The 27,881-nt window shown below is 39.3% G+C and overlaps 1 protein-coding gene across 3 annotated transcripts in view; it reads right to left on the bottom strand.

The window, feature by feature from the left end:
- The window catches only part of KCNK2 (potassium two pore domain channel subfamily K member 2), a 194,956-nt gene that overhangs the window by 13,712 nt on the left and 153,363 nt on the right, over nt 1-27,881 (bottom strand). For all 3 annotated transcript variants that reach the window (XM_045452542.1, XM_045452541.1, XM_045452543.1), the window contains exon 6: nt 27,252-27,391. In XM_045452542.1, the coding sequence (XP_045308498.1) occupies nt 27,252-27,391 (140 nt within the window). The remainder of the gene's footprint in view (nt 1-27,251; nt 27,392-27,881) is intronic.

The following is a 27,881-nucleotide window of genomic DNA, read 5'->3' as shown; positions in this document are numbered from 1 at the left end:
ATACAAGACCTGTCCACTAAAAAAATGCTTTTGCTTCCTTTCATCTTTTGTTTTCCTTATTATTATTTTTTAAAAATTTAATGTTTATTTATCTTTGAGAGAGAGACAGAGTGAGAGTGGGAGAGGGGCAGAGAGAGAAGACACAGAATCCAATACAGGCTCCAGGCTCTGAGCTGTCAGCATGGGGCTTGAACTCCCAAACCACGAGATCATGACTGAGCCAAGGTCAGACGCTTAACCCACTGAGCCACCCTGGTGGCTTCCCTTCTTAAGCAGCTCAGCCCTCCAGGAATTAGGGGAAGCAGACTAGGGAATCGGCAGGGTGGTGGCATTGGGGAAGGGAGCCACAGCGCCTTAGTAGCATGTCAGAGTTAGATCGGCATGAAGGGAGCACCTGCACAAGGGTGGCAGCCAGATATGGGGTGTCAGACCAAAGAGGGATGGAGGGCACAACCCACACAAGAGAGGCCCAGAACATAGTGCTGGAGACCAAGCAGGGTGGGGAGGGCACTCCTGAAGGGTTGGGGGTGGGACAGCAGACAGAATAATGAAGAGGTGAGGATCTCACTGTAGAGAAAGGAATTACAAATATAAAAAAGCAGAAAATTAGAACGACCTCTTATGTCAGATTGGAACTGGGGGTGTCATTTTTTTCTGCAATTATTTTTAATTTAGGTATAACTGACATATGGTTATGTTAATTTCGGGTGTACAATGTAATGATTCGATATTTGTATATATTGCAAAATGATCACCATAGTCCAATTAACATCCTCATGGTTTTCAAGATGCACAGATAGATATAGAATAGAGGGGCACCTTGGTGGCTCAGTTGGTTAAGCGTCCGACTTCAGCTCAGGTCACGATCTCACAGTTTGTGAGTTCAAGCCTCGCATCAGGCTCTGTGCTGACAGCTTGGAGACTGCAACCTGCTTCAGATTCTGTGTCTCCCTCTCTCTCTGCCCCTCCCCCACTCATGCTCTGTCTCTGTCTCTGTCTCTCTCTCAAAAATAAACATTAAAAAATTTAAAAAAGCTAAAATATGTGTATGCATGAATATATAATGTCTTCTTGAGCTCTGTCTATTCAGAGTGCCTGGAAACAGTAACAACGCCATTAAAAGCATTCAAATCTCTATTTCTAAATGTCATTACCTACTAAAAGAAACCATGGTTCCTTGGAGAAATGAATGATTCTGAGGCCATGGCAGAGAAATTTTAAGCCGACTCTAGGACGTATTATTGTGCCAGAAAGTAAAGAATTACTCAAAGGATAACGGGGATTCACCCAAAGACACAGAAGACAGCTTGCAGGGGCTACTGCTGGCCAAGTCTGGGACTACTTGGGGGTCAAAATACATGATGTTTGTAACAGGTGATAGTTCATGGATTACAGCAGCTTCACATAAACGCATAGAAACATAGATGCATACATAAAGAAGAGTTTGAGGATGAAAGGGACAACCATAAAATCTCAAAGTACTTCCCCATATGTATTAATTACACAGGGAGAGGAATAATTATATAGCGGAGAAGCATGGCAGACACTACTTTCTGTGATCTTGGTTAACATCCGAAAAATGACAATCAAAATTGTGTGGAGTGAGGGTGGAGTGAGAAGAGCTTGTTCATGTGCTATTTAGATTTATACTGGGTATCAATTACTGTGATACTTATATTTCACTGGTGTACTTTACAAAATATATCATAGTTGAAAGTCAGTGTTTAAGTTCACTGACAATTATATCCTCAATGCAAAATGAAGAATTTTAGATTTTAATGTAAAAATATGCATGGACAGACCTCACTTTTCAAAATCCTCTCAGGGAGTTCACACACACAGTGTGAGGACTACTGCTCTGAACCAATGCTTTGCAACCATGGTGTTGGCCAGCAATGGGCAAAGGTTTTCTCCTCCCACCCACACCCTTCTCCTCCTCCAAAGACACAAGTTGTGGCTCACTTATTTATTCTCCACATCACCTTTCCCTATTCCTCTATCCCAGAGTTTTATGAAAAGAATGTAAATATTTTGGTACTTTTAACATGATTGATTTAGGACGTGTTACCCAACCATGAGCTTCGGGGACTGCATGGAACTCTTGCAACGATACATACACTATGAGGATTTGTGCATTTAAAAAAAAAAAAAAACAAGTTTATATTTGAGAGAGAGAGCACAAGCAGGGGAGAGGCAGAGAGAGAAAGAAACACACACAGAATCTGAAGCAGGCTCCAGGCTCTGAGCTGTCAGCACAGAGCCTGACACGGGGCTCGAACTCACAAACTGAGAGACTATGACCTAAGCCCAAGTTGGACGCTTAACCAACTGAGTCACCCAGGCACCTCAATTTCTGCATTTTTTACTGGGGAAGGGAATCAGAGCTCTTTGCAAACTCTCAAAGAGTATGTGACCCAGAAAAGGTTATGAACCCCTGCTATTTGAAGCAAATTCAACATTGATGTTTATAAAAGTGGAAGACCACTCCTATGTTTCGTAGGTTTCATTTTGTGTACTGTTTTATCTCAACTGCTTAGCCCAGTATAGGCACATTGTAGACACTTAATAAATCTTTGTCAAATAAATATCGCAGGAGCCAAAGGAATTTGGGGATGTCACAAGGAGGCTGGCAGATAACAGAGAAAAGGATGGTAAAGAGTATTATGGGAGAATGCCGTAAATTTCAAACATGGAGCGTCATGATGCAAAGGCCCGTTGGATTGTGTTGGGAGAAAAGCGACTGCCCTCATAGTGCTTACTGGGTGAGAGAGACAATAATTTCACAAATAAATACATAATTACAAATCACTATCAAGTGCAGTTACGCCAAAGTAAGGAACATGATGAAAGCATATAAGGAGAAGGAATAATTAGACTGGATGGGTTGAATGGGTGTCTAGAGAGATACGATAATTGATCTGAGATCACAATGATCCCTGTAGTTAGCAAGGTGATGAGTGTGGAGAAGAGCGGTCAATGCCAGGGCAGAGCATGTGGGAAGGGAAGGGAGTGGAAGGGAAGGGAAGAAAGGGACACATGTGGAAAAGAGGACACGTGTGAAAAAGAGCTTGGTGCAGTCAGAGAACTGAAAGAAGGCCCATGTGGCTCAATTCTAACAAATCTACAAGATGAGGCTTGGAGAGGTGGGCAGGGCCCAAATTATGCATGACCACAGAAGTCATGTTAATTCAAAGATGTTGAACTTATTCTCAGAGCAAAGCGAGACAATCGAAGAATTTGAAGCAGAGAATAACAACGTCAAGTTTGGGTTTTGGTTTCTATGTATACACCACATGTGTTGACGAAAAAGTCCTGGGAATGCAGACGAAATAAGATTTCGACTTTTATTTATTTTTCTTAGGCTGCTACTAATATTTAATATTTTGAACGCCACAAGTGCTCTCGCTTGGTCCCTGTGGTCCATGGAGGAATGATGAGGAAAGAGCAGGATTTCGATGATGGGCAGGTTGGCAGGGGCCCCCTCACTTCATTGTTGTCAGTGTATTCTGGTGTATTGGAATTTACAGGCTATGGGCTATCGGCAGTGGGGTTATAAAATCAAAATCTTTACATCGTAGGATTTCTGTAATGCTAAGTAATAAGATGGGATGTAGCCATGAAAATCTTAGGCACTAACACACTGTTACCTTGCGGCATAACACTTAAAGATCACTTATGCATTTTTTTCTTAAAGTTTGATGAGCCACTCTGCGATGACAAATGTTTTCTGTAGTGAACTTAACTTTTTGTTAGTGAACTTTTTGTCAGTGAACTTTTTGTCAGTGAACTTAACTATATGGTAGTTAGTTTGAAACAAAAAACTCATCTACTCTGTCCCTTTAGGGGATACTAAGATATATATAAAATATAAAAAAATATAAATTAAAAAAAAATTTTTAAATGTTTATCCATCTTTGAGAGTGAGAGAGACAGAGAATGAGTGGGGGAGGGACAGAGAGAGAGAGGGAGGCAGACGCTGAATTCAAAGCAGACTCCAGGCTCTGAGCTGTCAGCACAGAGCCCAACGTGGGGCTCTAACTCACGAACCATGAGATGGTGGCCTGAGACGAAGTCAGATGCTCAACCGACTGAGCCACCCAGGTGCCCTAAAAATATAAAAAAAAATTTTAAATGTGTACAATGGAAGAATTTTTTTTTAGTAGGTGTTTGGAAATGTTATTGTTATATGTGTCCCCCCAAATAGGGTGCTAATTATCACATGTCTTAAAATTCTAGTAAGCTTGGAAGAAAGGTTTTTCAAACTGTTGAAGTCTCCCAAAGGGTTTCAGTGGATATTCAACACAGACTGACCTTAAAAATAACCATTTGACATCAGTACCGATGGCCATTTCCTAGCTCAAGAAAGCCATTTGCACAATTTGTGAAATGATACTGAAAAATGAGTCCAGTGTTCCACAGGAAAAATAAAAAATGTACTTCTTTCATTTAGATCTACGTGAATTACCTTTTTCAGGCATGACCACCATTAAATCAAGAATCAAAATAAACTGCACTATGCGGTAGAATTAGGAATTACCCTAATGTGGAGTGTTAAATCCAGATCTGAGAAAGCATGGGAACATACAAATCGTACTGTTCTCATTATTAATAATTTTGAGTGAAAGCAAAAAGGGTTTTGTATTATCAGTACACACAATGAAAATATTTTAAGGTGACTTCGTTTTCATCTTCTAACATTTCTACCTTTGCATGTGTTTTATGTTTTAATTAAAATTTTTTTTTTAATTTATTCATTTGTTTTGAGAGAGAGAGAGAGAGAGAGCTGGGAGGGACAGAGAGAGGGAGAGAGAGGGAGAGAGAGAATCCCAAGCAGGTTCTGTACTGTTAGCACAGAGCCTGACATGGGGCCTGAACACACGAATCTACGAGATCATGACACGAGCTGAAATCAGGAGTTGGATGCTTAACCGACTGAGCCACCCAGGCGCCCCAACATTTCTACCTTTGCATGTGTTTTAAGTATATATGTAATATATTGCTACAGGAACACAGGAGTACACGTATGTAACTTATAAGTAAACGTGCATATGGTAGAGGCACATGCTCAATGTCTTTTGCAAATAATGACTCACGGTAAACCTTTTGGAGACCACTGGAGAAAGGAAATGTATCACTGGGAGATGGAGAGGGAAGCCAGACACCTAGGTAGGGTGCTGCAGTTGAGGGGCATCAGGCAGGCTAATATGGTGGCTTTGGAGCTAGAGAGACAGCAGAGAAAAGCACTGATGTGTTTTGATGATACTATCCCTAGAACTTGTGATGTATGAACCGCGGGGGCGAGGAGGAATAAAGTATCCAGGGGGATGAAAAAGATTTTGGCATAAGCAAAAGAACAGGTTTCAAGTGAGATGTACTGAGAACTGAAACATGAGAGAAGAAGGATATTTGGGGGAAGGGCATATCACAATCCCACGTGGGTCATGTGGAATTTGAGATGGTAAGTACGTAGTGAATGATAAAGTATCCCTTGGGCTGCAGCTGTTCCCACCATACTGGGGGGATTCCAATCTGCATGTGAATGACTCACTGAGCACAACAGTCTCACTAAACTCTACCTCTACCATTCCCAGATCTATAACCTTTGCTGGAGGTCAGCACCCATTCAAATATCCCTGTCCTGGACCTAACCTTTGCCCCAACTCCAATCTCTCTTGCTCTTTACTCTCTGACCCCCATTATTCTAAACTGTGATTCCTCTTTTTCCTGTTGTAGCTATTCCCCATCAAGCATCACTTCTATACTCTCCCAGCACCTTAAAATCCCCTCAACACTATTTGTTACATACTTTGATAGCCATGCATTCTACCATGGCTACTGTTTTTAATCTATCACGTTTCCTATTAGATGGTGGTCACTGAAGCCTGAGACTGTGACTGTGTCATCTTTCTCTCTCCAGACCCGATCTGTACCAGAAACATAGGGGCCTCCCCACAGAGCTTTAAATTTTTTTTTTTCAACGTTTATTTATTTTTTTTGGGACAGAGAGAGACAGAGCATGAACGGGGGAGGGGCAGAGAGAGAGGGAGACACAGAATCAGAAACAGGCTCCAGGCTCTGAGCCATCAGCCCAGAGCCCGACGCGGGGCTCGAACTCACGGACCGCGAGATCGTGACCTGGCTGAAGTCGGGCGCTTAACCGACTGCGCCACCCAGGCGCCCCTCCACAGAGCTTTAAAACACTAAACTGTGCAGAGAATATTAACTACTTTTTCTTTAAGCTATTTAACCTAAATCTATCAAACTATGTAAATCACACATATCAATGCCCAAAACTCGGGGTCAGTTGGTAAACTAAAGGTGATTGTTTTAAAATGTAAAGCTATTAAATTAATTTCAAAGTCATGAAATGTAACAATATTGGCAATTTTATTCTAAGCAGTGCCAGATAGGTATTTTTTTCCTTCGGTGGTCAAAGGAAAAAGTTACTTACGCTTCTGGGGCTAAACCAGTCTCTGATCAGGCACATTATGGGAATCACTGTCAGTGCCAGTTACTGGTTTGCTGCTGGAGACTGGTACAGCGTGAAAAAGATGACGAAAAGTTGAGTAATAAAGAAGTGAGAAGAGAACAAGTCTTCATTTTGTTGTTCTTTTTTGGTGTTATTTTCAGAGGTTAATGCATTTATCTCTGAGTGTATTCTCTATCAGTTTTAAAACATCTTCCTCGTATTTAAACAATGCAAAATGGAACGTGAGAGAAAATGCGTAGTATGGTCTAAGCAGAACCAAGATAGTTATGTTTCTAACTTCTTTTTCAAAAGGGAAATTTCTCTCATAGAGTAAACTCTCCTACGTACAATTGCATGGGTGTGGACGGTGGACATTTCTGGACGTCTTCAGAAATAACTGATGATCCGTGTATAGATGTTCACGTCGACACATCAGATGAAAGGCAGAGGTAGCAACAGAAGTATAAAACTCAAAGATATTCTCCAAAAATGACTTCAGATAAGGGAAAGAGTAAGTAATTTACACATTTGTGTATTATGCAATACACACTGTGAATTTACACATTTATTTCACAGCCTTTGCGGTTTGCCTTTTACTCTTCACTGTTCTAACTCCTTGAAATGATACCGATTAAGGACACTAAATTTTTAGAAGGAAAAACCCAATCGATATCATTAGCGCAGAAGCAGCTTTGTTTGAAAACAGGTTACTGCCAGAGATTCTTAGTCTATATTCTGTAATTAGTCTATAATCCAAACTCTGATCTTAGTCTATACACTTCAGATGCAGCCAGTGTGATCTGAGATGTGTTGTCAGTGTTAAACACAGAACCAGATACGGAAATTTTATCACAAAAAATGTAAAATATCTCATTCAGAAGTTTTACATTATTCCACATTCACATATCAAAGTGATACCAGTTTGAATACATTGGGTCAAATAAAATATATTATGAAAAATAATTTCGGGGAGCCTAGGTGGCTCAGTCGCTTAGACGTCTGACTTGGTTTCAGCTCAGGTCATGATCTCGTGATGCTTGAGTTTGAGCCTCACATCTGTCAGTGCAGAGCCTGCTTGGGATTCTCCCTCTCCCTCTCTCTCTGCCTCTCCCCTGTGCTCTCTCTCAAAATAAATAAACATGAACAAAAATTATGAAAAAAATTTCATCTTAAAATTTTTTTTTTTAGCAAGCTTGTTAGAAAATTTCAAGTTACATATGTGGCTTGCATTTGTGCTTTGCACATATTCCTATCGTATAGTCTGGTCCATAGAATTTCCTTTCATTGCCATCTTTAAACTGGATTACAAAGAATCATGCTTTTATTCTTTTTTAAAAATTTTTAGACACCGAGAGAGAGAGAGAGAGAGAAAGAAAGAGAGAGAGAGAAAGAGAGCGCGCATGAGTCGGGAGGGGGCAGAGGGCGAAAGATAGAATCTTAAGCAGTCTCGATGCTCACCTCGGAGCCTGGCATTTGGGGCTCAATCCCACAACCCTGGGATCCTGACCTGAGTCAAAATCAAGAGTCAGACGCTCCACCGACTGAGCCACTAGATGCCCCGAGAATCATGCTTTTATTCGTAAATGAATGTGTAAAACAAACATTTAGGATAAAAAAATAAAGGTGGTCGTGTAGTTTTGGAAAACTGCAAAACTAGAAGTCTTCCTTCATTCTCTAACAAGTAAAGGAGCAGAGAGGGTCTAATAATGCAGCGTTCTCTGCACACGAAGCAAGTGTTCACAGCTGCCTTTCCCAAACCTGATCTAGCATTGCCAAATCAGCTCTACAGAAATGTGTTTACTGTGCAGGACATGCTGTCTTAAAAGTATGACACTGTGTTTCAGTTAATGTGGCCAAACTGTAAAGCTGTTCCTTAAGAAACAGGAGGAAAAATGGGGCGCCTGGGTGGCTCAGTTGGTTAAGCGTCCAACTTCGGCTCAGATCATGATCTCGCAGCTCATGAGTTCGAGCTCCGCGTCAGGCTCTGTGCTGACGGTTCAGAGCCTGGAGCCTGCTTTGGATTCTGTGTCTCCCTCTCTCTCTGCCCTCCCTGACTCACTCTCTCTCTCTCTTGCTCTCTGTCTCAAAAATAAACATTAAAAAAATTAAAAAAAATATATACAAAAAAGAAGCAGGAGGAAAAGACAGAAAACAAAAGGAGCAATGGAAATATTGTGACAGAAAGGCACAGCTCGTCTCTCACCCCAGAAGAGTGCAGGGGCTTACCCAGAGTACTGTGCATACAGATCAGAAGTCCTGCACACTTGTCTCCCTGGGTGTACCCACTGATGGCTTATGCATTTAGAATTTAGGGAAAAACACCACCACTGAATGCAAGAATAAAACATAGGAAGGATCCACTGTGAAAGGAAAGTCACAAAGCTGTCATTTAATATCCCTTAAATGAACGTTCTAAAGAGTCTGTGGGAAGGCAGCATGATGGGTACGAATACCGATTGCTGGTGGCAGTCGGGGCCTTCCAAAGCGTCTACTCAGACTCCATGAAAAGTTAAGGAACTCTACCAAGAACCCGTTCTTTTCCACTGCTAATCTTGGGCAGGCTGACTTTCATCTACAACATTTAGGATATCACCTTATGCTTTAGAGAACACGCGTCTCTCTTATACCTTGGTCTGGTTATTTTATGAAGCCTGTATTACATCAAGCGCTAAAAAAGCAAGGAATATTCAAGAAGGTGAGAAAAGGAAGGGGAAAAGCAATGACAAACCCAAATGCCTCTCCAGGCACCTTGCCAGCATTAGAGTTGATATTGACTAAGGAAACCTTGCTTCATTCCCACTCACATTAAATACTCAGGGAAGGTGGGGGTGGGTGGGGAGGTGGGGAGGTGGGGGTGGAGTGGGAGGTGGGGGTTGGTGGTGGTGGAACTTTTTGCCTGGGTCTGATTTTAATGTCTTGCGGGATCATAACAAAGCTGTTGAAGGTTTAAACTACTCCCAAGTCCCCCTCTCACTAGCTTCTTTATCTTCCTTTCCTTCAGATGTAAAGTAGGTTGCCTGTGAATTTTAAATAATGGAGGATGGCAACTTCCAGGAAAAGAGAAGAGGGAAGTAACCAATTCATTTTCCTTTAGTTAAAAAAAATCTCTTCGGGGCGCCTGGGTGGCCCAGTCGGTTGGGCGACCGACTTCAGCTCAGGTCGTGATCTAGCGATTTGTGGGTTTGAGCCCCGCGTTGGGCTCTATGCTGACAGCTCAGAGCCTGGAGCCTGCTTCAGATTCTGTGTCTCCCTCTCCTCCTTGTGCTCTGTCTCTCACTGTCTCTCAAAAATAAATAAACGTTAAAATTAAAAAAAAAAATCTCTTCAAATTGTCATATTGTCCACCAGGGGACAAGCCATACATGTGGCTGCGTTGTGAGACAAAATGCCCACTACTTGAGAGCTTGAGTAAATGCAAGAATATCGTGCCACCCATGGATGTCAAAAGTGGGCAAATGCGAAGTATCTGTAAGAGTAAGCAGGGTCAAAGAAGTGATGACATAGACACACACACCTAAGGTTGTTTCTGGCTCAGCTGGCAGTGAAATTAAGACTCATGCAAAGACCCGCAAATCAACAACAGGAGAAATATGTCAAACATAGAATATTCGTCAATATTAAATCCCAGAACTTTGACATTTCCCCAGAAGTTTTGAAACACTTTTGAGTCATGTGCTTTCAACTTACAGAGCCTACACTTTGGTTCATAAGAAGCGAGGATTTATTTGGCAAGCTAGGGGTTCCAGAGGCAGCTTCACATTTATATTTCGACACTTCCTCTATTTTAAGGAGGTATTATTTCATAAGATGCAGCTTTGCCATGTGACTATTGAATAATAGCCATCATTTATAATAATTCTGTAGCTTCCAACATTTGTAAAATTGGGGGGACTATTTTTAAGATGGAATCTGCCTATTTATATAAGAATCCTCTACCTTGCCCTTTTTCATTGAGCCTCCTACAAAAAACCCGCTAATGATGGCATCACTTGCGCTGCAACAAAAAGACTGCACGAAGCACATGAGCTTCCCAGTGGTCAAATGCAGGATAACACAACCTTTTCTATCTTGGATATAAAAGTGCGTAAAGCATTTTTGAAGCCAGCATCCATCTCGTCACTTCAGAAGAAAGAATGACCTCTAGAGGTCATATCACTCCAGGCATGGCTGCATTGGCCAAGGAACAAGTCAGAATGAACCAGCTTATAAGTAGTTAATTAGCACTACCATTAATATATAGTCACCAAATGCACCTGACGAAATCTCTAACATAAAGAATACAGACACTTTTTGGTTCCAAGTCTCTTGGGAAGGACCTCTGGGGGACCAGGCATAGTGACACCAAAACACCTGTGAGCATGACCTCCTGGGCCTCCAATTGATGGCATCCATCTTCTCAGAAGACCCCTGCCCCAAGTTTTGCCCTTAAAAATCCTCACATGCAAGCCATCAGGGAGTTTAGGACTTTTGAGCATTAGCGCCCTGTCTCCTGGGTTGTGGGACACCAATGAATAGTTTATCTTTCTTCACTGCAAATGCTCGGTGTCAGTCTTTATGGCGTGCTGCATATTAGGTGGACAAACTTATTTAGACTGGTTAGGTTTTCGTATTTAGATAGGCTTTAAACTACTTGACACCGTGGGGCACCTGGGGGGCTCAGTTGGTTAAGCATCCGACTTCGGCTCAGGTCATGATCTCGTGGTTCATGAGTTCGAGCCCTGCAGTCAGGCTCTGTGCTGACAACTCAGAGCCTGGAGCCTGCTTCGGATTCTGTGTCTCCTTCTCTCTCTGCCCCTCCCCCACTCACACTCTGTCTCTCTCTCTCAATAAATAAACATTAAAAAAAAAAGTTTTTTTTAAAAACTACATGTCATCTCAAAGCCAGGAACACTTTTCCTCCAGTCAAGCAGCCATTTCCAAATGTTTCTCTCTCAAATTATAAAAACTGTAAACATTTTATTTTCCATGTAGTCATTCATGAGACACAAATATAAAATATATAATTTAGCATGTCAGTGCCAGAAATGGTATCAGTGTTCTGAGGATCTTTTAGTGTGTAATTTTTTTTCTTTTTTTTCTTGCTTTCTACTTTTTTAAAAGTAGGATCCATGCCCAGCATGGAGCCCATTGGGGGGTGTGAACTCATGACTCTGAGATCAAGACCTGATCTGAGATCAAGAGTTGGATGCTTGACTGACTGAGCCACCCAGGCGCCCCCTAGTGTGTAAAACTATTGAGGGGAGAGGAAGTGGTACTACTTCTTTCCCAAAGCTGCTCATTCGGAATTCCCAAGCAGATGAAATAGAATCTCAGACACACCATTTCCAATCAAGAATATTCCTGTTAGTTCCAATGTGAGAAGAAAACCTGTGCTATTTGAAATTAACAACTATTTTGAAGCCAGCATTTTCAGAAGTTTTCTAATTAAAAAAAAAAACAGACAGTAGATTATTTCGCATCATGCATTAGAGGTAACTATATTTTCCACTTGGAGATCTTGGAAAACACAGAGATTCGTCTTTTAGAACTCCATATTAAATTACTTTCATGTTAAGAAAACAATTTCTCTAAGTACCCTCCTCACTTTATCCAGTACTCTTATTGTGTGTATTGTCCTCTAGGTCCGTTGGGCACAAATCCCCTTTCCTGCCTGCATTTTTCTTCACTTATGCACGTATTTCACTTTTCAAATAAAATAAATGACCTTCAAATCGGCAAGTTTGCAATTTTACGTGGCATAGAAAAGATAAAAATATTCAAGTCTTCTGGAAAAATTCCTGGTGCTTAAAATAAAACCAACTGCCTGTAAGCAATATTTCATATGGGGTGGGGATGGGAGTGGAAGGTACTAAGAGAGCAGCAGAAAATAATAAGGATCAATTATTTTAGAATAAAACAAAACAGGGGCACCTGGGTGGCTCAGCTGGTTAAGCGGCCAACTCTTGGTTTTGGCTCAGGTCACGATCTCACGGTTTTGTGAGTGAGAGCCCTGCATCAGGCTCTGCGCTCGCAACGTGGCACCTGCTTGGGATTCTCTCTCCCCCCTCTCTCTGTGCCTTCCCCACTCGTGTTGTCTCTGTCTCTCTCAAATAAATAAACTTAAAACAACATTAAAAAAATAAAACAAAACAAACTACCATAAAGGTATTAAAATTGCCAAGAAGCTTCCTGTCATAAAACCATCACATCAGGAATAAAAATGAAATTTTCCTGACATTTGTTGGCAGATAGAGACTAACTTTTGAACTAGCTTCTAGCTTGATAGTATCAAACTTCAGACTGCATCTTACAGTAATTGCTCAAGTTTTTTTTTACTGAAATATGAATAGTTTTAACCCATTGAAACTTCTAAGTAGCTTATATGTCAAGCTATTTAATTATGAAATTAACCACCCCTTAAGTATTAATTATACCTTATTTGTATCTACAAGCAATGATAAAATGAACAAGAACCACCAAAGTAAGAATACCTTGGTTCTACCGAAAATTTAAGAAATGAACTAAATTAAAACATGATTTGACAGAGTGAAATAACTGAGGAAGTACAAGATATGCTAATACTGAAAGTAAGCGTGAAAAAGAAACTCCTTGAGTTATTTTAGATTTCTCCATATTTTTCTGGATTTTGAATTCTACCCCTTCCTCTAGAATCTGAACCATTAATTTATCTCTATAATTTTCATTCATTGAACTCAACAAGCATTTATTGAGTGTCTACTATATGCCAAGGACTGTTCTACCTGATTCTGATGAAGTAAAATAACACAAGTTCCTTCTCTTAAGAACAAAACCTTCTAGGATAAGAATCAGGAAATAATGAAATCTAATAAATGAGTACATCACATAGAATGCTAGATGTTGGTAATTATAATGAAAAAATAGAGCGGGGTAAGGAGAATCAAGAGTGCTAGGGGTAGAGGAATTTCAGCTTTCACTAGGATGGTCAAGGCGTAGGCCTCCTTGACAAAATGGTATGTGATAAAAAAAATGAATGTTCTCTCCCAAACACAGATTATTGCAGTAGCACTTTTGATGTATAAAAGCAGAAAGACTACTAAAGCCAAAGATTAAAAAAAATCATTGAACAAATTCTTAGTTAAATTAAACTATCAAGCATTCCTGTAATACTGTTTTCTCTTTAATACGTGATAGTACAGGAAAGATGCTGAATGGAGGGGTAGTATTGCAAGGGAGTGTTTTAAAGAAGTAAAAAGTTATTAACATTTGCAATTTTGATTTTTTATTTTATTTAAATTTATTTATTTTGAGAGCGGGGGTGAGGGGTAGAGAGAGAAGGAGAGTCAGAATCCCAAGCAGGCTTGGTGCTGTCAGTGTAGAGGCCAACAGGGGGATAGATCCCACAAATCGTGAGATCATGATCTGAGCCGGCATTAAGAGTCAGACGCTTAACCAATTGAGCCACCTGGGTGCCCCAGATTAGGTTATTTTAATAAGGAAGATTTTTCCCCCCTAAAGTTGTTTTAGGAATGGAAAATTGTTTTCATGATGAAACCCTGAAGTTGTTTTCTTTTTTTAAAAGACTTGAAAATATTAGTAAGTGAGCCTGATAATTCTGGAAAAAAGTGAAGAGTGTTCCTGACGGAGGGATTGGTAAGGTGCAAAGACTTTTATTTGTATATGGCATCAGACAGCATAAAAATACCCTCACTAAAATAAATATCGTAGCTTCTCACAAATGGGCACCAAGAAACTGAAGGGACCACTGACACATTACAAGCCTTGGCATTTGTGACAAATTCCATGAAGAATATCACCATATTTATATACATAGCTTTTAGTTTTGAAAATAAATTCCTTTGTATAAGATTTTCCTCAAAAGATAACTAAGTGCTTACTGGCATAGAGAAATTATGAAACTAGTAAAACCAGAGCAGTTATGAAGAACTATGTGTAGCAGGAATAAACAGCTACAAGAAGTAGGAAGCTTTTGTTTCCTTCCTCCCTCCTTTCTTTCTTTCTTTCTTTCTTTCTTTCTTTCTTTCTTTCTTTCTTTCTTTCTATGAAAACACAGACATTTCAGGGATCATAAGCAGCCTGATATTCTGGAGCTGGAATTTACCCTTGCAGTTGGATCCACCACATTATGAAAGTAACTACTTTGGTGAGCATGTTTGGGTGTTTGTTTTGTTTGTTTTATCACAGACACATGTAATCAAATACCTTTCTCCAGTTCTTAGAACAACCTCACCTGAAGAAGCAATCAAAATGGAATTTCTTTCTTTCTTTTTCTTTCTTTCCTTCTTTCTTTCTCTTTCTTTCTTTTCCTTTCTTTCTTTCTTTCTTTCTTTCTTTCTTTCTGGGGGGGGGGAGGGGCTCAAGCACAAGTGGGGTTGGAGGAAAGTGAGAGGGAGAGAATGAATCTTAAACAGGCTCCATGTCCAGCGACAAGCCTGACCTCACAACCATGAGATCGTGACCTGAGCCAAAATCAGGAGTCAGATGCTGACCCGACTGAGCCACCCAGGCGCCCCAAATGGAGATGCTCTGGACCAATCCAATGTCGTGTTGAATAATTTAAATGGATATCTCCTTTTGGGGCAGAGCATATTTGCATATATTGTGCATTTTTATATATTGAATATATTATATTACTATCACATCAATTGGTTTTGTGCTTGTTTGGTTCCTGCACTCAGGAGAGGGACTATCCAACAGAATAAACTCATCTAGAGTGATAAGCAGACCACTACAATATGCCACGAAGCCAGAGGTTGAGGAGTGAAATGGCCGAGGTGGGACATTTGAAGATGACGACCAGTGGTCTCTGGGAGCAATATGCTTTGATTACCTAGCACCAAGTTTTCCACTTCTGGTCTATAATTCCCTTAGGCGATCTCCAAACCTCCTGCAAAGTTATAGATTTTCTCAGCCTCATATTAGCTGTATTAAGAGGAATAAAGTGAGGATCTATATCCATGATTGGAGTGAAGTGGCCCCAGAGACAGCTTCAGCAGTTGTGATGTGGCCAGGTGAGAAAAGAAAAGGGAAACTCAGAACTACAGGCTAGAGTGACAATTGACAAGTGTAACAAGGGTAGATGTGTAGAACATTCAAGTATAACCAATGGGTCTTCTTCAAGTTGAGATAATCAGTCTACAGTTTGTATATAATCCAATGGAATTTTGACCAATGGAATTTTGAAAGGTTTAGCCAAGTACTGAATAAAGATATGTCCAGCCAAGTATGATTTTGCCAAGAGTGTAGGTCACAAGCCAATGTATAGCTTATAATATGAAAACTATAATATTTGTAGAGATTGCTTTGTAACGTTTACTTATTTTTGAGAGAAAGAGGCAGAGCATGAGTGGGACAGGGGCAGAGAGAGAGAGGGAGACACAACTGGAAGCAGGCTCCAGGCTCTGAGCTTTCAGCACAGAGCCCAATGTGGGGCTTGAACTCACGAGCGGCAAGATCATGACCTGAGCCGAAGTCAGGTGCTTAGCTGACTGAGCCACCCAGGTATCCCAAGAGATTGCTTTGTAAATACGGGTCTTTAGAACATTAGGCTGAACCATATGGAACTGTGATTCTTAAGTTCAAAAGTAATTGAATGTCAACAATTTCATACAGTTCAACCTAATAAATTTCAAAAATAATATAAGGATATTTGCTCTTTTATATCTGTGATCACTTTGGTGTTAGGCATTGGTTTTATGAAACTCAACATTAGTTTCATAAAAAAGATTCTTTCTTCTGGGAAGTTTACATATAGAATAGATTCAATATTATTGGACCTGATCTTGAATGAATATATAATCCTGAATGAAAGCAGTGACTGCTTTTTTACAGAAATAGGAGTATCTGGTCTCCATCAATTTGAAGTCCATCTAAAGTTTCCTTAAAGAGTAGGTTGCTTCAACTCTTACCTTGATGCTTCTGTTTTAATAAAACTATTAGTGAATCTTAAATAGGACAAAAACAGGTAACATAATATCTTAAATATTATCAATTCAGAGAATATATGTAAGCCCATCAGAGATTTGGAAGCTAATATAAAATTCCCCAAATATGTGCATGGGACATAAAATTTTAATCCCCTCAATTATTATTATTATTCTCACTCTTTCCTTGAATGAGAGCAATGTTTATGATTTTACCAGATTAGTCAAAATAGAGGAGGTTATAATCTCTAACAAACAATCCCTTAAATTTAGCAGCCTAAAGCAATCAAATTTAATCTCTCACTCACGCTAATCACTCACAACATGTCAGCAGCGGGCTCTGTTCACTGTGGTTACTCAGGGACCCAGGCTGACACCTGCACCATGATCTCCTATAGTCATTGTGCCAGAGGCAAGTAAGTTTTGAAGGGCTCACGGGTGCAATGAAATCTTCCTGTTCTGCTCATATCAGTTCTTTAAACATTTTTTTTTAATGTTTATTCTTTTTTTTTTTGAGAGACAGAGAACGAGCGAGTGGGGGAGGTACACACACACACACACACACACACACACACACACACATCATGATTAATTGGAAGCCATTCTTTTGGTTCATATCAAGTTTAGGCAGGAAGAACTAAATTCCTTTTCTACAATTAGGGTGTCATCCACTGAATGAGAAACAAATCACCATACTTTGTTGCAAAAGATGATCAAATAATCCCTGATTAAACTTCAAAGTGGGCCCCCTACTCAGCTCCAACCAACTACAAACAAATATTCTTTTAGGAAGAGCCATCTATGAAAAGGAACTAAAAACAAATTTATTTTGTTGATCCATCTTTGAAAACACACTTACTTGTGTTCTTAGCAAACACAAGTTTGATGTTTTGCAGGATTTGATTGATTTTAGCTCTGAATACAGGCAAGCACAATGCTTTGGTTTGATGAAGAAAGTCCAAAAACAATTTTGAAAGCAAAGTTCATGGTGACCACTTTTCCTAACACAAATTCTCAGAACAGATGGCAGAATCAAAACAGTCAAAAGAGACAGATAACATTATATCTTGATGCATTAAATCCCCATAATATGCTCTCTAGCTAAAGAAAATAAAATTACCTATAAAGTGCTTTGAGGCAAAAACTATTAACTTAAGTTATTTTCCTATTATGTACAAATGAATAGAAAAAAATTACTCTGAATTTCCATTACTGGGTGACATTCTGTGAAATACCTGAAGCAAAAAGAAGTTGCAATTTATAAATAGTAAAGGTTCAATCTAAAGGAGGAAAAAAAAAAAGAAAGGAATATTCCTGCATTTTTTTTAAGTAACAATTGAACTACTCTTTCTCGGTTTAATAAAAGGAAAACTACAAATGGATTCTTCCTCAGACCACACGTCAGAACACCAGAAAATCTACAGCTTTAATTCAAGAAAAGAATTAAGATAATAGTAATGTGGGTAGATTTAAGGAACACTTAGTGCAGAACCTAGTTTTCAAGTCCAGAGAACACCCAACATACTTGAAATTCTTGCGCCTACTTTTCCCTAGACTTTTCAGATGGACTCAGGGTTTGTGTTTAAATTCTAGCAATATGTATACCCATAATGGTTTCTTGTTTACCTCTTCTTTTATGTTGACTTTTTATTTCAACCAGATGAGAGACACTTAGACATATAAGCACTCACAGCATTTTAGAATAATACATAATGATATATATTGAACTGATGGTTAGTATTGATAGTATTAGAACTTTATACAATTATTTGATTTGTGAAAATAATTTGATGCTAATTTCTTCACAGACCCATGAGGAAAAGAACAAGCATCTAGTAAGCATCTAGTAATGCTTAATCTAGTAAGCATTTAGCCACACCCCCCACTCTACCCACTGAGTCTTTATAAAGCAGCCTCACAAAGGAGGTTAAATCTTACTTTATGAGAAAACGGAGACTCAGAGAGCTTAGGTATTTTGGTGAGGTTTGCAAAGCTAGCAAATAGGTAAGATGTATTAAATCTCTTCTAAGGGCTTCAGAGCCCATGCACTGTTCAGAAATCATACAAATCATTTCCATTCGTTTAAAAAAATGTTAAAACTTTAGTTAAAACTTTAGTTTTCAAGAGATCACTGACCTGACCCATAAGACAACCAGTGACCAAACTAAATTCACAAAGCCCTTCTCTGTAGATACACAGTAGAAGATGGGTCAGATTTGGGTACTTATTTGTAATGTGCTGATATCACCTACATATCACATGAAAAGAAGAGAAAAAGAATGATAACGGTAACACACAACTAACTTTTTTTGGCCCTTGGGAGGCAGCGAGGCAGAAAGGTTGGGCCACGGAGTTACACCATCCGGGTTGATTACTTATTCTAACACTTACTACCTTTATAACCTTAAGCAAGTAATCTTACCACCTGTGCTTCAGTTTCCTTCATAGTAATTATTAGACAGCCGAGCACTTTGCATCATTATCTCATTTAATATTGAAAAAGAAATAAAGTATATTGTAGAAGAAAAGTATTTCCATTTTTACTACTCTCAAATCTTATTTTGTTTTCAGCATATGATTTGACTGGTAAGGACTTAGTTGTACCCACTAAGGTTCATGGTATGCAGTATAATCCTGAGATGAACCAGAGACATAACTTGGGGTCTTGGTTCTACAGAAATGGCTGTCCATAAAATTCATTTAGAAATTAGAGATGTACTGGTATAAAAAAGTTACTGTTACCTCAAAACATAATTTAAGTTTTACATTGTTATTTGTTCTTTTATTTATTTTTATTCTACTTTCCAAATTTCGATTTACTAAGTAGGTAGCTGGACCTGGAATGAGAAGGACCCGTCTCCTTAGCACAACCAGGCAGAGTTCACCACGTGACCTCAAAGTCTGATTGTTCTTTTTTTTTTTTTTAATTTTTTTTTAACGTTTATTTACTTTTGAGACAGAGAAAGACAGAGCATGAACGGGGGAGGGGCAGAGAGAGAGGGAGACACAGAGTCGGAAGCAGGCTCCAGGCTCTGAGCCATCAGCCCAGAGCCCGACGCGGGGCTCGAACTCACTGACCGCGAGATCGTGACCTGAGCTGAAGTTGGACGCTCAACCGACTGAGCCACCCAGGCACCCCAAAGTCTGATTGTTCTGAGATCTTCCCCATAGTACAGTGAGGGGGCGCCTCCCTCCCCATGGGATAGAAAAGTAGGGCCCTTTATATCTGCCTTATTTTATTTTATTTATTTTATTTTTTATTTTAGAGAGAGAGAGCACAAGCAGGTGAGATGGGCATAGGGAGGGAGGGAAGGGGGGAGAGAGAGAGAGTGAGTGAGGGAGAATATTAAGCAGACTCCACCATCAGCATGGAGCCTGACGTGGGACTTGATCCCACAACCTGGGGTCAAGAGTTGGATGTTCAACTGACTGAGCCACCCAGGTGCCCCATCTGCGTATCTTAACACTTCGTGGTATTGCCTGCCTCTGTTTTATTTTATTCTTACCCTTTAACCAAAGTTATATGCATTGAAATCTAAACCTGCGATGCCTATGATTACTGTATATTGTATCCATAGTCCAGCTTCATTTATGATTATTTTAGTATCTCAACAGAGAACAAATAAAATAGAATAAAAATAGACCAGAAAAAATGCCCCTCTCCCCAATGTTGGAAATCAAAGCAACAACTACAAAGTCTGATATGCTGTTTGAAGGTTAAAGAAAGGAAGGTTGGAAAGGTGGGATGGGGGAAGAGAAAGGAAAAAAAAGTAAAGGCAGACTCTTTTAGAAACTAATCAGAGACTAAGTACCTTCTTAGTCAAAACTCTTTTCTCCACCTCTAGAACAAAAGTAAAAGCAAAATTATAAATATCAACTAGGAAATACACCACCTATGGAATCTTCCCAATAAGGATACCAGCCTCAAACTAACACCGATGAAGAGTTACTCCCAGAACCTAATGCGGCACACATCATATAGTACTTAGTAAGTCTTTCTTATTTTATCTTGTTTTTACGTAGGCTTCATGCCCAGCACAGAGCCTTGAGATCGTGAATGCTTTAGGAATGAATCAGATGTTAAATAATCTCCTAACTGGTCTCCACGCCTCTAGTATCTTCACTGTCACAGCTCACCTCCCACCCCATCACGGTCCATACTTACCACATGTGCATGCCCAGCAGTACCCAGGATCAGGGCTGCTAACACTGCTCAACCCAGGTAGCAGTGGAGACACACAATCTTCTTTTATTTGTGCTCCGAGGGCTCCTATCTCCATAAGAAAACATTGAATGTGGCTCTTGGGAATTGTGCTTGATGTGCCCAAAGATCTATCTTAGAGTATGCCCAGTGCATGGCACCATTCCAAGACAATATTTACATTTTTTTTCTTTACAGGAGTGGTGCCCCTGGAGCACAACCTCATAGGGAATTCTAGTTACTTTACTTACCTATTTTATGTTATTGCATTAGGCGTTCCTTAGATTCCTTTTCTTCCCCCATTGTCTGTAGCCAATCTTATCCATCACTTCAATTATCCTCTCTTCAAAACCTCAACTCTTTTGTCCTTCCAACAGATCCTATCGTGAATCAATGTATTTGACTATATTATTTGCTAAACAGTTCTTTACGGTGTCTGTATTCCACCCCCCTCCCCCACTTTAAATGAAGGGATCACTCCAGGTTCCATTTTTAGCTCTCTTGTTGGCTTACTTTACAAATCTCGATTAGGTGAATTTATCCTACTCCCAACTTACATTGTCATTTATGTAGCGATGACCCCCCAAACTATCTCTCCAGCTCCCATCCTTCTACCACTGTTCACACTTGAATTAGCCACCTGACATCCAACACATCCTTCAAAGACAGCGTGTCCTAATCATCTTCATTCTGCCTCCAGAATGTCTCCTTTTCCTGTGTTCCATATTTCCATCGGAAGCCAGAAACGTCATCCTCTTTTTCTCTTTACTGCCCAAAGCTAATGGGTTACCACATTCTATTCCTTCTACCCCCCAAATAGTTTTGAAGCCCGTGCTTTCATCCCCATCCTGCTGGCACCGTAGAGTCTTCATTGTACAGAACCTGGATTCTCGCAATCAATCATCGCTACTGAATGATCGTCTGCATCCAGCTTCATTTCTGATCCATCTTCCTCACTGTTGACAAGATCATTCATTCCACGTACTTAAAATCCTCCAGTGGCTCTCCAAGGTTTTCAGAATAAAGCCTAACCTATTTCAAATGGCATATAAAGCCTTTCGTATTCAAAGCACTTCTCCCAAACAAAATAACAAGAAAGTGGTCAGCTGCTACTCTTCCAGGACTCAGGCCACAAATACTCTTTAATTGCTAATCCAGGACAAGAAATCCTGCTGCTGAGTCCCAGCTGTTTCACAGAAGGGAGGCATCGCCATGCCGAGTGAGATTAGGGCAAGACCACATGCTGCCACAAGCTAGGCACAAGAAGAAAACCATCTTCCTCCATATTCTCAGGTCCCTGGGGCAAAAGAAGTTCCGGGCACAGCCTTTAAAGGCTTCTGGAACTACAGTTCCCCACCAAAGGCAGTTTTCTCACTATGAGGTAAGGCCAACCTACTAAGGTGAGCGTCTCCATTTGCACGAACACCTCCAGAGAGTCAACAACAGGATATTGGTCAGGGCACCTGGGTGTCTCAGTCGGTTAAGTGACTGTTGGTTTCGGCTCAGGTCATGATCTCACAGGTTTATGGCTTCGAGCCCTGCATAGGGCTCCGCGCTGACAGTGCGGAGCCTGCTGGGGATTCTGTGCCTCCCTTTCTCTCTGTCCCTCCCACACTCTCTCTCTCAAAATAAACTTAAAAAAAAAAAACACACGATATTGGTAAAGAAGTGATGCTCGGCTGTCCACTCTGTAGTGGCCAGCTATAGTGCCACATGGTCTGACAACACTGGCGTTCTGTGGTGGGGGCTGTGGTGGCGTTCATCTCACCTATGGACAGGAACACTCCAGATACGGGAACATATACATCAATACAAGAACTCTACAGAAATCACAGGTGTGTCAAACTCAAGGAATGTGAACAGTAGCCAACTATGTGTAATAAGGATGTGCTATTCTGTGCTTGCTTAAAAATTTCCCTTGTGACTTTTGTGGTCACATCTTACTTTTATTACACCTGTCTCAGATAGCGGTATTACTGTATTATCCAGAATACCTAAATAATCTTTATTTTCTAAATGGAAACATCATTTCTTCAGAAGGGGGTACACGGCTTCACAGGAAAAGATCATTGGTCATACCAGTTCTTAGCGTTGAACCTATGCCTACTCTCCATTAAACTTTTAAAGATAATGAAACAAGTAAACACTTTTGTAGAGGTCATTATTATTATCCTTGAGGAATGCACATCAACTGTAATTATATATGACATTTTGAAATAAAGCAGTGTTGCTTCAACTAATTTCTTCTGCAAATATTTCAGGTGCATCAACTATACTAACATATTTCATTTCAGCATGTTCATCAAAATCTGTTTTTTCTAATTCCTGACCATAATATTTTCATTAAAATTAGTCATCATTGGAAACAATATGCTTTAGCATTAAAAAAAAAAAAACAGAAATAAGGCCACATACGAGTAGAGGTCTATAATTATACTCAACTGATACTCATGGTATGGTTTAAGAATACAAAAAACAGTGGTGTCTGGGTGGATCAGTTGGTTAAGCATCCGACTCCTGGTTTTGGCTCAGGTCATGATCTCATAGTTTGTGCGTTCGTGCCCTGCATTGGGCTCTGTGCTGATAGTGTGGAGCCTGCTTGAGATTCTGTCTCCCTCTCTCTCTGCCTCTCCCCTGCTCTCTCTCTGTCTCTCAAAAATAAACATTAAAAAAGTTTTTTTAAAAGAATACAGAAAACAAAAACAAAACAAAACAAAAAATAATATGTAATGGAGACATTGGTAGGCAAAATATTTTCATTCAAGGAAAGAATGTTTTTAATATTATCACTTGGAAATTTAATACTATGTATTATTTTGTATATTCTATATTAGTTAACATTTTTTAATAGGGAAAATTTCAAGTTATCAAAAATAAAGATTTGCATTTTTATTCATCAAAACTGAAAGCCAGACATAACCTTGTTGCTTCTAGGAATGTAGGAAGTTTGTAGAGGTTACAGCATCTGGAATGGTTTAGGTACAGAAGGTAAGGAATCCAGAGTGAACAGTCACCGAGCACGCACGTTTCATCTATGTTAAGATGACTAGATTGTATTTAGTTGTGTTTTATTCCATTATGCCGTCTAGTGAGTTATTTCAAAACTAAAATGATCTCATAATCCTTCTTCCATTGCTGTAGAAATGTTTGTAGTATTTTCGTTTGTAAAAACTTTGGCTCTGATAATCTGTAGGTAAATTATAAATCGTCTGTCCCATTCCCCTGTTGAATTTGTAACCCAATTTTGTCATTTCTCTACATTGCATTTTATTTATTTCTTTTTCTTTTCTTTCTTTCTTTTTTTTCTAGAGCAATTTATTTTATTTTATTTTATTTTCAATATGTGAAGTTTATTGTCAAATTGGTTTCCATACAACACCCAGTGCTCATCCCAAAAGGTGCCCTCCTCAATACCCATCACCCACCCTCCCCTCCCTCCCACCCTCTACATTGCATTTTAAATAAATTAGAAAACACACATCTGCTCAAACCGATGGCTCCATTTTAATTGGCGCCACTGTCCAGAGCAGCTGTGGCTGCAGCTCCAGGAGGGTTCAAGTTAACTTTCGCTCATGGCCTTGACTCACATGAGCTTTCTGCAGATGCAGTCACCAGAAACCACAAGTTACTCAAAAGGTTAAGTGAAAGCTAAGAGACTTGTGGTAAGAAAAAAGCAATGTTTACTATGTTTCACTGTTTAATAGCACGAAAACACGGTGACGCATCTCATACTTCTGTTTGAGAATCATGAAGATCACTCATAAGAAGGCACATGAACTTGTTTTACACGTTACACAAGCCAGTTCATGTAGAAATTTAAATTTATTTCAAAAGATGGTGTGATGGCCCAAACTGTGTCCTGTAAAGACATGTTGAAGCCCTAACTCTCCGTGTGACTGTATTTGGAGATGGGGCCTTTAAGGAGGTCATTGAGGTTAAATGAGGTCATAAGTGTGCATCGCTGATTTGATAGGACATATGTCCTTACAAAGAAGAGGAAAAGCCACCAGAGCTTTCTCTCCATGCACGTGCACTGAGAAAAGGCCATGTAAAGACACAGGGAGAAGGCAGCATCTGTAGGCTGAAGAGAGAGATCTGACCACAAACCAAGCCTGCTGGCACGTTGACTATGAACTTCCAGCCTCCAGGACCGTGAGAAAATAAATGTCTGTTGTTTCAGCCCCTCATCATTCATGTGTGTGATGGCAGGACTCCTGCAGATCATTATCTCATTACTCTGGAAAAGGATATTCATGCTTTGTACCAGCTAGTCCTATCACACAAAGCCCTGGTTTTTAATAATACAGGTTTTAAACTCTGATCAGTCTATGCTATAAAATAAAAATAAAATTTCCCTCTGTTCTATATGCGCCTTAGTGGCTTTTACACTTTTTGACTGTGATCCATAATAATCTTAGTATGTGTATATGCATGTGTGTATATAATATATAGTGTTTTTATAATATGTGTGTATGTGTCTTTCACAAAACGTCTCCTATCTATCTGAAGAAGATATGTTCGGTTCAATTCTATTTTATTTACAAAATAAATGCTTGTCAGAATCAGACCAACACATACAAAGAAAAAAACCTGGTGGTTGCCAGAGGGAAGGGGGGTGGGTGGGATGGGCAAAATGGGTGAAGGCGACTGGGAGGTACAGGCTTCCAGTTGTGGAATGAGTAAGTCATGGGGATGGAAAGTACCACACGGGGAACATAGTGATCTCGTAACAGCATTGTATGGTGGCAGACGGTAGGTATGCTTGTGTAGAGATGTTGAATCTCCACGTTGTACACCTGAAACGAATGCAACATTGTGTGCCAACTATACGCAAATTTTAAAAATTAATTAATTAAAAAATAAATACTTGTGTGTGTTTTAAAAATCCATTTAAAATCTTGTTTATGGCTAGAGGTTTGAGAAATTTTCTTTTTAGCTATGTTATCCAAAACATTTCTTAGCTTCAATTTCCTTTTTTCCTGTAGCATCTCAAGATCCTTAAAAGTACACCAAAGTTAAAACAATTACAATATTCTCTCCCTCACGTTCTCTTTCTCTCTCTGTCTTGTGCGCGCACGCGTGCGCACACACACACACACACACACACACACACACACGCCAAGTCTAAGATGGAGGTGAATCAACTGGGGTCCTGTTCTAAGCAGAACTTTTCACATGATTTAAATCAGAATGTCAAGCAAATTATCTTCATGATTTGTTTATAATAAAATATTTGGTTTTATGGTGCAGCTAAGATATAAATTAATGCATACAGACTATGTGAGTTTTTAATTGAGAAATATGGTACCCATGAAGGGAGTGCTGAATCACTTACAGTCTTTCTAATTACTATAGACACCTAGGGTACTGGTAACAAATTATATGACTTCATGAGTTTCAAGAAAGTATTTGTAGAGAGAAATGAATTTTATCATTTCCTATCATAGTCTATTTCTCTTGGGTTTATGTTTAAAGAATCACCTTTGCTGTATTAAAGATTTTGACACCAGGTGTCTCCTAGCATATGAACACCAGATAATGAAATGGAGGGGTAATTAAAGGAAGATAATGGATATAATAACTGAAGGTTTTACAGATTTGTTTTTCTCAAAAAAAGGGGTAGAGTTGGCTAAAATCTACAAAGTAAAAATACAGAAATCATAATAAAACACTACTGTGTCCCTCAAACTGATAATACTCCTGGGTCTATAAACATGAAATCAAAATGTAATTTCCAAAGTATAAAATTTCAAGATCAAGATTTAAACTTTAAACTTTCCAAAATTTCATGAGTCAAGATTCTAATGTTCATTTCTGTATGTATAGTTGTACAAAATAGGTAAAAGGGTATCTTTTGAACACCTGAAATCTGTACGCAGGGAAACTGGCCTTAAGGCATACAGCTTTGGGTACATATGTGTGCATACATGTGTGCATTTGCACACATTTATAGCAACATAAGAAAGGAGGAAAAATTTAATATAGTTAAAAATTCAATATTACATGACACATTCACTTTTTCATGCTATTGACATCTTGGCATAAACATTTTCTTGTTAAAAAATGTTTAAATGTTTATTTTACTTTTGAGAGAGAGACAGAGCGTGAATGGGGTAGGGGCAGAGAGAGAGAGAGAGAGAGGGAGACAGAGAATCAAAGCAGGATCCAGGCTCTGAGCTGTCAGCACAGAGCCTGACGTGGGGCTCAAACCCATGAACTGCGAGATCATGACCTGAGCCGAAGTCTCAGATGCTTAACCAACTGAGCCATCCAGGCGCCCCTTGACATAAACATTTTCTATTGTATTTGTCTTTATGGAATAACATTTACTTTGTGACCTTAAGAAAAAAAAGAAATAAAACAAAAGAAAAAGGAAAAAAAATGGTGAAAAAAATATTTTAAATTACATCTTTTTTTCATTATAAATTAGCCTCAGCACCTTGATAGCATCTAGTACACAGAGGTGTTAAGCAAATATTTGTTAACTGAATTATACTTTAACATACAGCAAATATACACCAAACATAAATGTTAAACATTTTAAGTAACATTTATTGTAAACAATTGTGTCAAATATAATTGTAACATTATTGTAAACAATAAATGTCAAAAAAGATGAAAAATAATTTGTACTGAATTAGCTAAATAGGAGTGTTTTTGCACACTTCTTAATTCTTACCTCTTCCTTTGTCTTTTTGGATATCACTCGGAGCCAGTCCCCAATCATGCTCAGGACAGCAGCAAAGTAAGCGAGCCCTACAAGGATCCAAAACCACACGACAGGCTTGTAGAAGTCTAGATATTCGATATCCGATCCACCTGTGTGAGAAAAATAAAGCAGGACAAAATAACTTTGTATTCATGAAAGTAATTAATACGGATATTTGCTAAAAGTACCAACTGAATTTTGGCTTGCAAAACAGAAATCTTGTCAATTGATCCATGTTATTGTCTTCATATGGAATTCTTTCCTCTCCTTTTCTATTTTTCAAGAATGAGTCACAAGTTTTGTTTTCTTTTTAAGTTTTTATTTTAATTCCAGTAAGTTAACATCCAGCATCCAGTGTTATATTTCAGTCACTAGGTTCTTCTTAATGAGACTGTTCATTACATCTCTAGGTCATAATGATTTTTCTTTGTTCTAGATTTCTTTTTTTGTTTAGCTAGTCTAGGGGTTCATTATTCCATGTGTACTGGTTTCTCTTTCCACATCTACTGAACATGTAGAAGACAGAAATGACACCTTTTGGGGTATGCATTTGCCTTAGCGTATTTACATTACTGCCAGTCAATACATGGTTACCAATCA

Source organism: Leopardus geoffroyi, chromosome C3 (genome assembly GCF_018350155.1).
Source record: "Leopardus geoffroyi isolate Oge1 chromosome C3, O.geoffroyi_Oge1_pat1.0, whole genome shotgun sequence".
Taxonomy (NCBI): Eukaryota; Metazoa; Chordata; class Mammalia; order Carnivora; family Felidae; genus Leopardus; species Leopardus geoffroyi.
Note: the sequence above shows the minus strand (reverse complement) of the source record. Positions and strands in the feature narration are given on the sequence as shown.